At 42.6% G+C, this 15541-nt stretch overlaps 1 protein-coding gene across 7 annotated transcripts in view; it reads left to right on the forward strand.

Moving 5' to 3' along the window:
• The first annotated feature begins 1623 nt into the window (after positions 1–1623).
• The window catches only part of DCLK2 (doublecortin like kinase 2), a 187266-nt gene continuing 173348 nt past the window's right edge, over positions 1624–15541 (forward strand). For 3 of the 7 annotated variants that reach the window (XR_004438174.1, XM_033215453.1, XM_033215455.1), the window contains exon 1: positions 2492–2912. Coding sequence is in view for 4 of the 7 variants with exons in the window: in XM_033215453.1 (XP_033071344.1) it covers positions 2492–2912 (421 nt within the window). In the remaining 3 variants the exon portion in view is untranslated. Of the gene's footprint in view, positions 2913–15541 lie in introns of all 7 variants that reach the window. The other 4 variants (XR_004438176.1, XM_033215452.1, XM_033215454.1 and 1 more) reach the window with 3 other exon arrangements.

Genomic DNA, 15541 nt, shown 5'->3' on the forward strand with positions numbered 1-15541 from the left:
TGTGACTCCTGTCAACATCTTGACAGCAATCACATGAGGCTTTGAGGCAAACTGTTCCCAGATTTCTGATCTGCCAAAAATGCTGAGATTATGCATGTTTATTCTTGTAAATCATTAAGTTTAGGATAATTTGTTTCTACAGCAATAGTTGACAGTCTTTTTTCCCCCCTAAGAAATACTAACAGTGATACAAATGAACATGGCCATCTTAAGGCAAGTTGATGGGCTCTGTGGAGTTACTAGTAATTAGACGAAACCTTATCTCAATAAATTTGCAATCAGTTTCTTGTTTCTCAAAGTCTTGTACCAAGACCAGCAGTATTGGCATTACCTGGGGGCTCATTAGAAATGCAGAATCGCAAACTCCACCCCAGAGCTACGGAATAGGAATCTGCATTTTAATGAGATTCCCCTATGACATGTAAATATATTAAAGTTTGAGAAGAAGCACTGATTTATTTGATTCTTGGTGTTAAAGCCTGTGGTTGGAAACTCTGGATACACCTTAGGGGTACTTTAAAAAAAATACGTTGGAGAAGCCCATCTGCAGAAATTCTGATTTAACTGACCTAGGCTGAGGCCTTTTAAGGTGGTGGACCTAATGATGCTGCAGGATTTTCCTCTAGAAAAACTACATTGAAGCCTCAGACCAGCTCTGACTTCCTAGCATGCCCCAACCCCGCAGGAAGTTAGATATGCCCAGGTGTGTACGCCCAGAACTGCCTTGGGAGGAGTATTGTCCACAGAGCAGGAGTCCTCTCTGGAGCTGCCATGCAGGGAGTGTGTGTGTGTGTGTGTGTGTGTGTGTGTGTGTTTGGTGGGGCGCACCAACTTCACAGATGCTAAAGACCGTTGCATGTGCTTCTACCTTCCTTTATTCAGGCTCTTCCAGGACTCAGTTCAACCCAAGAAAAAGCTACTATGCCTTTCTTCCTGAAAGGTCAGTTTGGATTGCTGTCTAGGGCTGCTCAGAAAACCAGGTGTTGAATGTTCTAAGGTTTCATGTGCCAAATGGGGACCAAACATTTTTGAGCTTTATCTTTCCTAACAACAAACTGCAAATAACTAGGATTTCTCTTAAGTCCTTGGAAAAGATGTTTTTATTGTTGAATAGACACTACTGCACTAAGATTTCCACTATGATGGGTGCTCACAAATGACAGATCTCTTAAGAAGCTTTAATTGACAACATTAAATATGCGGGTGGGGGAGTGGGTTCAGAATGTCTTTTTCCTTTGTTAGTGCATCCCAGTGACAGAAACAATGCCTGACACATGGTACGCTCTCAATAAATATTCGTTGATTACATAACCCCCTACCACCCAATAACTTCTCATCATTCATTTAAAGTTACTGAACGTACCATATTAGCGAATCTGCAATGGGAACAGTGGACGCTGTTTTCTCAAAGGATTTTCTAATAAAGCAACATATCTGCTTTTTAAAAAAATAAAGAATGTGCCCCAAGCCAATGCTGGGCTTCGGTTTTCTGCGGTAGTTTGGCCTGGGGTCCTCACCAGGAGGCTGGCTGGGGATGTGCTCCCTGCCCTTGAATCTCCTTCCTTTGTAGTTTTTGGCCTGCGCGGTTACGTTTCCCAGGCGGAGGAGCGCGAGCCGCGGCTGCGCCCATTAGCCCGCGGCGCCGTGCAGGAGCCGTCAGGCGGGCGGGGCTGCCCGGGACCCGCAGGAGCCGCTCCTCCCGCGCCGGCGCTCGGCCCCCTCCTCCGCCCCCTCCTCCCTCTCTCCGCGGTTTGGCATCCCCCGGGCCGGGAAGCCTCCTCCAGCGCTGACAGCCGGCGGGCGGCGGAGGGAGGCCAGAGCGCGGATGCTAGCCGGTGGGCCGGGCCTGACGGCTGCGTGGGAGGCGGGCTGCATTATTTCCCGCTAGGGCCGCGCTCTCGGGAAGGAAGGGGCCAGGCTCGGCCCTCTCAGCCCCGAACGGGCGGGATCCGGGCGCGGCGGAGGCGGCGGCGCTGCACCCCGGCCGGGGCCCGCGCGACCTCCCCGGGGGCCTCTCCCACGCTCCGCGCCCCGCCCCACCCTTCCTTCCCCCCTCCCTCCCTCGCTCGCTTCTGCGCTCCTGGGAGCGCTCCGCGGACGCCCGAGCTTTGTGTGCGCCCGCGGGCCCGGCGCGCGCCTCGGGCGGCCCAACTTTGCCTCCCCGCCGGCTCCCGAGCGGGACTTGTGAGGCGTGGCCGGGTGGAGGAGGCGCTTGCGGGGGCGTGGGGCTCCCCGGCGGGCGGGAGGCACGGAGCGAGCCGCGCTGGACAATGAGCTGGGCAGCTCGGAGCTGCGGCCACTTTTAGCTGAGGGCGCGGGCGGGTCAGCACCTCCGCGGCTCCTCGGCCCCACCTGCGCGGAGAGGGCGGGATGCCAGAGCCAGGTGTCCCGGCGCGTTAAGGGCCCTGGCGATCAGACGTCCCTGCACCGGCGCTCACACCCTTAGTCAGCCCGGAACGTCTTTTTGCGGGGAGCCCTCGGAGCAGCCGCGATGGCCAGCACCAGGAGTATCGAGCTGGAGCACTTTGAGGAACGGGACAAAAGGCCGCGGCCGGGGTCGCGGAGAGGGGCCCCCAGCTCCTCCGGGGGCAGCAGCAGCTCTGGCCCCAAGGGGAACGGGCTCATCCCCAGCCCGGCGCACAGTGCCCACTGCAGCTTCTACCGCACGCGGACCCTGCAGGCCCTCAGCTCGGAGAAGAAGGCCAAGAAGGCGCGCTTCTACCGGAACGGGGACCGCTACTTCAAGGGCCTGGTGTTTGCCATCTCCAGTGACCGCTTCCGGTCCTTCGATGCGCTCCTCATAGAGCTCACCCGCTCCCTGTCGGACAACGTGAACCTGCCCCAGGGTGTCCGCACTATCTACACCATCGACGGCAGCCGGAAGGTCACCAGCCTGGACGAGCTGCTGGAAGGTAGGAGGGGAGTGCGTCGCACGGCAGGTGCGGCGGAGCGCCGGCAGGTGCAGTGGGTCCGGGCCCGCGCAGCGGGGAGCCTGCGGGGTGCTTTCCAAGCGGCACGGGAATTGATGCTTCTGTCTGCTTCTCTAGAGATTGGCTGGAGCTGGGGGTTGGGGGGCGGTGGGGTGCCCACATACACGCTGACTTTCCTTCCCAAGAGATTTGTCTCTTAAGGGAAAAATTTCCTGATGCTCAGAGGCCGATTGAGGCACTGGTGGCATGTCCCAAGATTGTTGAATTTACTTGTATTGAAGTGCAAAATGTTTGAGAAAATGATTCTCCCATGGGGAGCTGGGTAATCCCCTACTGATAAGCTCTGTTGGACCCTCGGTGTGGACCCTGGTGCAGGCACCTGTCATGTTCCAGTTTTCGGGGTCCTGTCGTGACTGCTGTCAGAAGCTGTGGTTGTGAAATGCTCTAGGCTGGCTTTCCTAGTTTGCCTTGCAGCAGAAGTTACTTGAGGTGAAGAGGGATGATCCTAGTCAGCGGGTCTCAACCTTGGCTTCATCTTCCAAGGGGACTGGGGACTTCAAAAAATATGGGACCCTGATCCCCCAACCTCCAGATATCCTGATTAAATTGGTTGGGTGTGGGGTGTGGGTTCGGCGTCTGGAGTCTCCAAAGCCCCCACCACCCAGATGATTCTAATGTGGAACCATGGTTAACAATCACTGTTCTAAAGGGTTTTCCACATGTGGTTGGAAAAAAGGTAAATCAAGGTCAATCTGTCCTGCCTTATCCTCTAGTAAGAGTAGCTAATTAGAATGATAGAGGCTATTGGATTCAGCAGTGGGGCCTCATCATAAATTAGTAATTCTGCTGTGTCAACCGTGCCTCGGTCCAAGAGACTGCTTGACTGTATGTTGGGTCATCCTTGAATTCCTGCAATACTTATGTCTCATCCTTTTCAGGTACAAAAGGCATTATCAGTAGTCTAGAACCTGTTTCCAGTTCTAAATAACACCCAGAAAGACCAGGCAGAACCCAAGTATGTGCTGACTGCGTGTTTACATACGGTCCGCTCTTGTGCATCTTTCTTAATGCAAATGGCACATTCCATGTAGTCACAGCAATAGCTTGGCAGGGAGAGGAAGCTGAACATCAAGCCAAAGGTTTTTCTTATATTATCTCAGCATGCTTTTCTGTCCTGAAGACATGATCCCCATTTTATAGATGAGGAAACTTAGGGAACGTGCCTTGCCTCACAGTGCCTGCAGCATCTACTTTCTCATCTACAGTTCACCTCTCCTGAGCTAATGTAGCCACATCGAGGAAAACTAAAGGTGGTTGAGTTTGTCTATTTAGTCACTGCCATCAGAAGTTTTTGCTGCCCTGCCTAAATGGCAACCCAGCCAAAATTAAATTGTCTCTTCAGTCTACATGTGTGCTTGTGACTTCACCTGTTCTGTCAGTCAGTTGTGTGTTTTGGTTTTAAGGGCTTCTTGAGGTAAGGGGAGAGCTGGAGAAGTATAAAAAAGGAAGATACAATGTTCAAAGGGCCTTGTTTGCTTTTCTTAATCATGTTAAACACTTACAAGTAATATTTGCCTAGCTATTTTAAAACCGAGTCACCAATTTTTTGACTGACCCAAGATCAGATTTGCAGGATCAAGGCAGTGCCTGTTTGCTTAAGCACTTGTTACTCAACATGCCCTTGGGATACTGTTCCTGGTATGGTTTCTTAAGGGTCAACAATGTTGATATCCTTTTCTGAAGAAATTTTAACAATGGATTTACTACGTAAAATTGACATAATGTAAAGATGAATCTCATTATAGGAGAGATGATTAGATGGACATTATGCATGTCCATTAATAGGAGTACATAGTATAGATTGTGTCTTTTACTGTCCACAGCGTGCATGGCCACTGGGTCTAATTCTGCAATTGTAGTTTCAACTACAAATTGACTGTTAACAGTTTTCCTTCGAATCATTCACTGATTTTTAGTGGATGGGAATTTGGAAAAAATATTATCTATGGAGTCCAAATCATACCAAAAATATGATAAATAATATAACAAATATTTGCACAGCCAAAATTTTTTTATGGCTTTTCCCACTTGTTTGAAGAAGTTTTTAATATAATATTACTGCAAAAGAAGAAAACTTGGGCACTTTTTTTGTCATATGGAATTCTCTCTGACAGTGGGTCTTTAATTCTTGAATTTCACCCCAAATTAGTAGAATACTCCATAGTAATGCATTTTTGTTTAAAGAAAAATATAGATGCAGTAGCTCATGTCTGTAATCCCAGCCCTTTGGGAGACTGAGGCAGGTGGATCACCTGAGGTCAGGAGTTTGAGACCAGCCTGACAAACAAGGTGAAACCCCATCTCTACTTAAAAAACAAAAAATACAAAAATTAGCCGGGTGTGGCGGCAGGCGCCTGTAGTCCCAGCTACTCAGGAGGCTGAGATGGGAGAATTGCTTGAACCCAGGAGGCAGAGATTGCAGTGAGCCAAGATCACGCCACTGCACTCCAGTCTGGGCCATGGAGCAATACTCTGTCTCAATAAAAGAAAAAAAAAAAAAAGAAAAAAAAGAAAGAAAAAAGAAAAATAGTCACTAATGCTTACTGTCAATCATTCCAGAATGTAAATAGTTTCAACTTTTATTTAAAATTGTGTGCTCAGATTTTTCATGTAGGAGAACTTAGCAGCTATCCGTGAAGTTATTTGCATTAGTAAAAATAGGTCTGTGATATATTCACCACATTGTCAAAATTGACTGCTTTATTTCGTTTTGGTTGATTATTTTTAATAAAGCTCTCTCAGGCAGTATTTTACAGCATTATGTTCAACTAGGCTCTGCTTCTTCGATCCCATGAAACATAGTTTAGAAGATATGCTTTTTCTGAAATGTCTTGAGTGAAGAATAGAGAGTGATGACTCAAAACAGTAGGACATGAGCATTCATTCAGAGCCCCAATCTCATTGAACTCAGATGACAAAAGATATTTGCATGGCCCAAATTACTTTTTCTTCTGCCCTTGACCTTGAGAGTCTCTGGCGACTAAAAGCTATTCTAGTGTGAGCTGGCACTCCTCCAGCACTACCCTAAACCAACAAGCATCTTCAATTTATTGATTTATCCACCCTTGCTGGATTAAGTTAGAGTTGATGCTGTGCAGTCCTGTAATCCTGTTTATTATTTAAAACTAAATGGGAGACCTCTTCCTGCAGGACTGTGGCTCTTAATCAATATTGGGAAAATTAGTTGAACTGTCTTAAGCTGTGAGCCTGCTGAGCTCAGTATCTGTAATACCCAACAGAGGATGTCCAGATGAGTTGTTCTTCGGCTTTCTTATTAGGGACTGATTCAGAATTTCTAGTCTTAGTTCCATTCCATGTGTCTTCTCTCCTTCTGAGCGTTTGTCTTCTCTCCTTCTGAGCATTTTGAACTAGATTTGAGAAAAATTTCACCTCACTTCCTTGGCCTTGGTGTCCTTTTCTCTGGAATGAGAAGTTGGCAGACCACCTCTCTAAGTTAGGTCTCTTCTGGTTTAAAAATGTGTATGTAGGGGTTATTGGTGGAGCATATGATGGCCTGGGCTGCCTTTCCCTAGCCAGAACCCATCTTCCAGAAAATTGATGAGGCTTTACAGATACCAATCACAGAATGGGGTGTATAGCTCTGATGAAGTGCTTGCCAAGAGTCGAAGGTATTAAGAGCTACCTGTGTCTGCCTCTCTCATTCCAAAGTAAAATATCATTTTGTTATTTCTACCTTTTATCCCTTCATAAACAATAAACTGATTGTTTTTTGGCATATGAGAGAATTTTGGTTATTTCGATAATGATACTTTCATTCCTTCATGAAGTTAACTTGAACATTTAAGAAAAATAAGATTCTAAAGAAATTAAGCACATGAAGTTTGAGGTCCTCCTACCAAACCTATCTACTGCATTTGTTTTGTTAGGTCAGGTCTTTGAAAGTGTTAAATAAACCAAAATATGTTTCTGAGAGTTTTTAAGTAAAAATGAATTTCCATAAGAACCTAGATTATACTTAGTTGTTTTTTCCTGAAAAATAAATTTTATAATAACAGAAACTGTGGAACTTATTACAGTAAGAAGGAAATAAACTCATGAGTTATCAGGTATTTGCACATAGGAGTCAAAAATGGTGCACACGAAAGTCATACGTGGTGATTGGACTTGGAAAGTTAGTATTGAATCTTAGGTGTGCAAAACTTTCTTTACCTGCGAAACCCTTGGATTCCTAAAGGCCTACTTCAGATAGCACCTATGAAATCTCTTCCCACTTCTCTGTGCAGCTGGTCTCAAGTGGTTAGTTGAGGGCATACTATATTCTAGACATGGCCACAAGCTTATGGTCTCTTCCTTCAAAAAATGCATGTTCTCCTAGGAAAGAGATAGTAAACATACACACACATGAGATGGCTTCAGGTAAAGTGCTGTAAATGAAGTGATGACATGGGGCAGGATGGCCATATTGGCCGGGGTGATGGGGAAGGCTTCCTAGAGGAACAGACATTGGAGCCAAGGCCTGAGGTCAAGTTTATAACTCTTTCCTCTGCTTACAGCATTTTTCTTTACTTCTATTATAACCCTTAGCTTTGAGTCTCATGATCTATTGGATCTGTTTTTGCACTCAACGGAGAGAAGCCTGTGGTCAGGGATCTTAAATACAGTCCATTCATTGATTAAATAACCCAGACAATGATTTTACCTCTAAGTCCCTTAGTTGTCAAGGGAAGTTTTGTATGAATTAAGCTTTAATGGCATTCCTAGATATTTGGTAAAATACATTTTTTTGGAAAATTGGATTACATTTTAGATAAACATATAATTTTGGGGGAAATTCTGTGCTAACCATTTTGGAGGGAATGACTCTTCCATAACATCCTCTTCTATAAATCTGATTGTCCCATCTCATTTCCTTAAAAACAAGGAAAATAAGATGTGCTATAATATAGCTGCATAAGAAGCTCTTTCCAGAGGTAAGAGGAGCATTTTCACTTAAAGAATAAATGAATCCTAAAAGGTTGGGGAAGGAAAGGGGATATGTGGGAGAGCATTTATGAGATTAGAGTAGGACACAGTGATACTCTGAAAGTTATGAGACAAGATTAATATCTCATGAGTTTTTAAACTGTGGAAAAGGGTATTTTATGGTCCTGTGATATGAAATAAAGGAAACTAGATTCTGTTGGGCAGTGATCATCTAACTGCTTTCTTCATTGCTCATGAGGCCGAGAGGAGTTGCTACGGGGTGTGTACCACCTGGCTAGGTCTTTTTTCTGTATCCCTGCCTGCCCATACTACCACTGCATCTGTGTTTTTATGTCTTCTACTCGTAAACCATTACCTAAGGATTAGAGATGCTTTTTTTCTCTGCATTGCTGCCATTTACTAGATGTTTTATGAGCAGTGATTGTGTGAGGTACTTTACATGTTTCATTTAACCCCTGTAATACCCTCTGAAATATGGCTGCATTGTTGTCCCCATTTTACAGATGGGGAAGCTGAGGCTCAGAGAGGGTAAAGAAATGGCTGGATTGTACCAATGTAAGAGGTAGAGCTGGCACTTGAGTGCTTTCTCCCTTGCTTCTGAACTTCTGTATTCTTAACTACTGCTTTCTACTACCCGAGAGGAAATGGAGTCCATTATGTTGGTGGGGACTTTGGGAGGTGTCTTGGTTCATTTTCTGTTGCTATAACAGAATACCACAGACTAGGTAAGTTATAAAGAAAATAAATTTATTTTCTAGTTCTAGAAGCTAGAAAGTCCAAGGCACGGCACTGGCATCTGTTGAGGGTCATCCCATGGTGGAAAGTTGGAAGGTGAAAGCAAAGGTAGGATATAGAGAGAGGAAATGGGGTTGAATTCCCTCCTTTTATAACTAACCCACTCCCACAATAACAGCCTTAATCCATTCATGAGGGTGGTACCCTCATGATCTAATCACCTCTTCAGGCCTCACTTGTTAATATTGTTACAATGGCAATTAAATTTCCAACACATGAAGCTTGGGAGATATGTTCAACCCATAACAGGAGGTGAATAAATCATAAAGGCAGAGACTTCATAGGCTGGATTAGTGCCCAAAGAGGCCCAAGAGAGCTTGTTTGCCCCTTCTACCATGTGAGGATGTAGTGAGAAGTCACCATGAGTGAACCAGGAGCCCTCACTGCACACCATATCTGTCAACACCTTGATCTTTGATGTCCTCACCTCCAGAACTGTGAGAAATTGATTTCTGTTTATAAGTCACTCTGTTTTTTGTGTTTTGTTATAGCAACTTGAACAGACTAATACAGTCTTCTTTTGCCTCTAAAGTTCAGTGATCTTGGGAAATGCTTCTAGGGGTGGGAAAGAGAAATGATCTTGGCTCTATCTGGCTCCATGTCTCTCTTTGAAAGTTGGCTGGGTACTTGATCAGATGTAGTTACCCAGGTTTAGATGGAGTTCTTAAAATGTTACCTCAGTAACATACAGGAGGATCTTTTCCATAGACTATCCTCATGAAAGGGAAAATTACAAACCCAACAGGGGTTGGGACCACAATTGTCTTGTTTATCCCTTTATCCCATGCAACAAATGCTTCTGGAATGTGATGTTTTTTGAATTAATTTTATTTTTGTGCCCTATTTAAGATGTTTTAATAGTTGGGTATAGGTGGATATAGATGCTTTTCAAAATCTTTATTTATTAAGATAGCCAGTTAGCTAGATTTATGGAGTTAGCACAAGTTCATGTTAAAGGCAAATATTCCTTGCCCCTTTGTGTTTCAATTTTTAATATATTTTTCTTCAAGAAAAAAGATGCAGTATATTTATGTCCCAAGAATTTATCAATTTCACTAGCATCTGAGATGCCTGACTTGAGTTTTCTCTTTGGACAGCTATCACAACCAGATTCTTACATATTTATTTCTTGTTATGTGTTTAAATCCCAGGATTATTCTAAGCCACCTAATGTTTTCAGTGTCTACGGGAGTTCTCTGCCATAGCTAAGGCTTAGTTGTGTTCATCTTTAGCATTCTCATTTGAGGCAATTGTTTTTGCCAAATTTTTCATACTTAATTTTAACACAATCTTAATTTTTTAATTTTGTGAGTCAGAAATAAAGTCAGGAGCTTAAATGAATACTCTTTTATTCCTTAAAACATGTTATAATTCGATCCTAATCCCTGGGATATTTTGTCCTATTTGCTGTGTTTTCAACAGCCTAAAGGAGAAGTCATTATATTGTGATTTGTCAGAAGCTTTTCCTTATCTACTGAAGGGATGGGAAAATACTGGTTTGGAGAGATCGCCCTAAGTACTTTTCATTACATTATAACATTTACTAACATTTCAAACTAAGTAACTAAAATAACCTGCAATTTTGACCTCCTCTGTTACCTTTTGTTTGTTTGTTAAATTATAATCACTTGCAACCAAAGTGCAAAATGTTCACAATAGATGTTTTAAAATATTGTCGTTGATCTCTTCCTTCACTATACATTTTTAAAACTTCAGATTACTTTGTTAACTTTTGAAATAGCAATGTGTGGAGGCCAGGGAGGTTTCCTGAAAATCACTGAGATGAGACAGATTAATAGAAGAAAAAGCATGCAAATTTATTTCACATGGATACACGGGAGCCTTCAGAATTAAGACCCAAAGGCATAGGGGAAGTTGTCCATTTTTATGCCTAAGTTCAACAAAGTATGGACAGCCATGTAGAAGTATGGTTGGACAAAAGGGCATGACTTAATGTTAATAGACTGAATTGGGACACCCAGCAAGGCCTGTCTGTCTAGATTCTTCTTGGCCTCTGTGAACAACATTCCTTTCTTCTGAGTGTGGGGCAGGACCCTCTCTGGAATGGGGGTCTTGTGACCCACAGTCAGACCAGGTAGGTCAAATCATTTATTTATAGCCATTTTTTACATACGAAGTGAGGGAGAAATTAGAGTAATATTTTTAGTGACTGGTTTTGGGGGAAGAGGGTTCGGGTTTCTATGACCTTCCTTGGAGAAGAGGGATTCTAGTTTTTATGGCTAGCTTTGGAGGAGAATGGAACTAACAGCCAGGAGGGCGGGAGAAGGTCAGAGAAAAATGTTTGCCTCTGAGGATGCTACTGAGGCCTTCGTGTTGGAGTATTGTTTTCTGAGCCCCAACAGATGCAGTTATTTCTCAAAGGCAGTCATTGAGAGTCTCTCCCCTAATGCCCTTGCTTATCATCTTGGTCTCTTTACGTAATAGTATTTTGCCTTGTCTGCTGAAGAATCAAGAAAAAAGGGGTTCTAGAAACGTATTACTGGTTATATTGTTGTTCATTAAGCCTGTGTGGGAGAACTTGAGAAATAGCCCAGTGTGAACTTGTCTCTCATTAATTTAGTGATCAAAGCCAGTTTCTGGAACGTTCTACTTAAATTTTACAATGTATTTAAACATTTAGCAGAGTCCTGGCATGCAGTGGCTGCTTGACAAATGGTGGTGGTCCTCAGCTTTTTTTTTTTTTTTTCTTAATGAGTGTTCTTGTAACTTCTTCCTCTACTTCTAGAGCTACTTCAGTCTCATCCTGGTTATATATGGCATCCTTCAGATTTTTCTTTTTTCTTTTTAAATTCTTTTTATATTTTATAACTAGAGACAGAGTCTTTGTTGCCCAGGCTGGCCTCCTGGCCTCTAGCAATCCTCTTGCCACAGTCTCCTGATTAACTGGGATTACAGGTGCAAGCTACTACACCCTTCAGATGTTTTGAGACGATGGTCATGCTTTACTACAGATTGAGTGTCCCTCATCTGAATATCCAAAATGCTCTAAAATCTGAAACTTTTTGAGTGCTAATGTGATACCACAAATGGAAAATTCCATACTTAACCTCATGTGACAGGTTGCAGTCACAATGCAGGTGCACAACATGTAGTTTATTCAGCCTCCCCAAGGGGGGGAAAGATCATTCCAGCCCCTTTCAGCTGTGATAAATATTTTCTGTGCATGCCCACTTCCCCCATGAAAGTACACCCACAAGGAGTAATAAAATGGCACATGTGCAGGCCGGTTGCACCAGTGGCAGGGACTCCACAATGCTCTACCTGAGATTAAGACCTATGTATATTACTCACTGTTTTGCTTTGTTGCTTATTCTCTGTTCTGTGGTGTAAAGATACTGTGGAAAACATCAGTAATACTAGCATGATACTCATAGGGTAATGCAGATATTCCAAAATCTGAAAAAAATCTGCAATCTGAAACCTTTCTTGTCCAAGCATTTTGGATAAGAAATACCCAACCTGTATTTCCCCTTCTCTCTCTTCCTCTAAACACCGTCACCTCTTGTTTGGATGAACATCTGGTTTCTGAATTCTTTATCACTTGTGCTGAAACTTTTGAGTTACCGTCATTATCAATCACTTGCTGGAAACTGAGGACTAAGCTTTCCTCTGACTCACAGCAGGATTAAAATAAAGGCACAGTGGAGAAAGGAGTAAGAGATTAAGGAGGAGAGTGTTCAGCAAAGGCCTTCAGAAGCTGAGGAAACTCTGGAGGGAAGTTTTACCTCTGTTTAAATGCACCAGTTGAAGGACTGACCCTATATGTGCTATGCCTTGTTTATTTACAAATATTATGTGGCCACATTTCAGTTTGAAGGTTTCTCTTTCTCAGTATCCTTAAGGTTACATTGTCTCTCAAACTTTAACAATGTTAGCCACTTAAAGATTAAAAACAGTATAAAAATCCAACATCCAAATTGCAGAAGTCAAGTATTGCCTTCATTACTTTAATTACTTTAGTTACATTGTCACTTAAATGTTTGTAAATGTAAAATTAGGTGTGCTTATGCATATAGGTTTTACATGGTGATAAAACCCAGATTGACAGTATAAATACCACCAAAACTGCATAACCAGTAAAAATGCAAAATAGCAATATAAAGCTAGAGATACTGTTTGCTCAAACTAAATTGGTGTTCCCAGTGTGATCGTGGTACTGAGTGCTGAGTTAGGTATGCTGTATTTCAGAATGCCATGTAACGAGTCAGTTTTGCACAGCTAATGAGTATTCCTGTAGAGCAGAATTATGTCCTCTGGCCTTAACTTGCTGTGAACATGTCTTATACATATGAAGTCCACTTCCCTTTTTCCTTGTTAATTCCTGGCATAGTTAGAATAGTTGAAGCCAAAAGACTATTAACTTAGAAGTAATTATTCAGATGTTCCACAATAGGATTACATAAACATTTTAAGTTTTATCATAAAAATAAATGCACTGTGGGCTGGGCACGGTGGCTCATGCCTGTAATCCCAACACTTTGGGAGGCTGAGGCAGGCAGATCACCTGAGGTTGGGAGTTCAAGACCAGCCTGACCAACAGGGAGAAATCCCGTCTCTGGTAAAAACACAAAAATTAGCTGGCCGTGTTGGCACTCACCTGTAATCCCAGCTACTCGGGAGGCTGAGGCAGGAGAATTGCTTGAACCTGGGAGGCAGAGGTTGCAGTGAGCCAAGATCACGCCATTATACTCCACTCCAGCCTGGGCAACAGGAGCAAAACTTGATCTCAAAATAATAATAATAATAATAATAGTAATAATAATAATAATAATAATAAACACACAATGAAAATCCACATAGTGAGCTCCTGTAGATTTTGGGTATGCTTGGCCCCATATATGAGGAGCAAAAATACCAGATCACAGATCTGATCTGCTGGTTCCATCCTACCCAGGAGATTAGGTACGATTTCTTCCTCAGTGGGTAAGCTACAAAGCTTTATGGTTACTGGGTGGGATTTTCATTTTTACATTTAGCTAATTTGCTTCGCCTTAAGTTAAACTCCTCCCATATTTCAATGCTAAAATGTGGATTTGTGGATATACCTATTTCTTCATAGATATTCATAGGTTCAAAGTAGCTTTTGTACCCCCTTCTCCGTAGAAGGTATCACAGACCATACAACTGGATGTGACTTTAGGAGATGATTTGGTTCAGTCACTTGCCTGCAGGTGTATTGAAAAAGCACTTGTCTTTGAGGTGAAAGATCTTATTTTGTGTCCCCAGCCCTGCTGCGCAGAAATAGGTGTTATATTCATTGAGCAAATATGTCAGTAATGGTTCAGAGACACGACAAATGAGTATGGAGTGGGAACAGCATCTGGGCCCGAGCAGTGCACTTTGTGTTACTCTGCTAATTCCTTTAAGTTTACATTATGTGTGGTTTGGCCAGGAAACTCAATTAAGTTATTTGCCATGACAGAATAATAAATCAGTCTTACTTTTTCTTACTCTGTGTTTTTTCTTAACCAGCCGGATGTGGGAACTCATCTGTGATGTATTTAAAATGGACCTTAAAATTATTATCCACCCGGTCTCTCACAAACGCTGCACTTGATGAAGGGCATCGAACCATCTTGTAGAGGCAAATATGCTCAATATCTTTTCCTCGGTTACATTCTTTTGGAAGCAATGTTTTTCTTAATTTCCGAAGTTAGGAAAAATTCTAGGTTCCTAAGATTTTGCTGATGTTAGACCTGAAGTGTCTTTCCTTTTCTTTCCTTTTTGTCTTCCTTTTTCTGTGTTACCATATTTAAGTATGTGTGTGTGTGTATCCTTTTCTCTAAGTTTGAAGAGTCCTCGCACTTTAGATTTGTAAATAAGTTTTCCTTTTTATCGTTAAGTTCAGTGCTTGCTTCCACTCCTAGAGTTAGGCATAGTCTCAGTATCCAAATTTTATATAACTCAATTTCTGTCACAAATGTCAAGACAGTTTGTAATTACAAACTAGTTAGTTGTTTAGGCATTTACGGGACATACTTTAACAGAGGTGTATGGGAGACTTTATAATAACTGATAGAAAAGTAGCCTGAAACTGCTATTGTTAAAATTTCCACCTACATGAGATTCCATGTAGTTCTTTGTCCTAACAGGAGCATTTGTGTGTGTTTGTGTGTGTATGTGTGTGTGAGGAACACAACATGAGATCTCCCCTTTCAAATTTAAGTACAACATATGGTAGTATTAATAGGCACAGTGTTGTACAGCCGATCTCCAGAACTTGCTCATCTTCGTAACTGGAACTTCATATTCATTGAGCAGCAGCCTCCCATGTCCCTTTACCCTCACCCCCTGGCAAACACTATTCTGGTCTCTGTTTTTATGAATTTGACTTTTTAGATACCCTATGTAAGTGAAGCCATGTGTATTTGTTCTTCGGTGGCTGGCTTATTTCATTTAACATAATGTCCCCCAGGTTTGTCCATGTTATTGCATATGGCAGAATTTGCTTCATTTTTAAAGACTGAATAATATCTTATTGTATGTATATACCATATTTTCCTTTCTTAGCTATTGTAAATGATTGTGTAATGAGCCTGAGAGTGCCAATATCTTTTTGAGATGCTGGTATCAATTCTTCTGGATATATACCAAAAGTACAATTGCTGGATCATATGGTAGTTTTATTTTTACTTTTTTGAGGAACTTTCACACTGTTTCCATAGCAGCCATACCCTTTTACATTCCCACCAACAGTGTACTAGAGTTCCAATATCTCTACCTCTTCTCTAATACCTTTTTTTTAAAAAAAATCCCAGTCATCCTAACAGGAGTGAGGTGATATCTGTTGT

Source organism: Trachypithecus francoisi, unplaced genomic scaffold (genome assembly GCF_009764315.1).
Source record: "Trachypithecus francoisi isolate TF-2019V2 unplaced genomic scaffold, Tfra_2.0 Lachesis_group1, whole genome shotgun sequence".
NCBI classification, from domain to species: Eukaryota; Metazoa; Chordata; class Mammalia; order Primates; family Cercopithecidae; genus Trachypithecus; species Trachypithecus francoisi.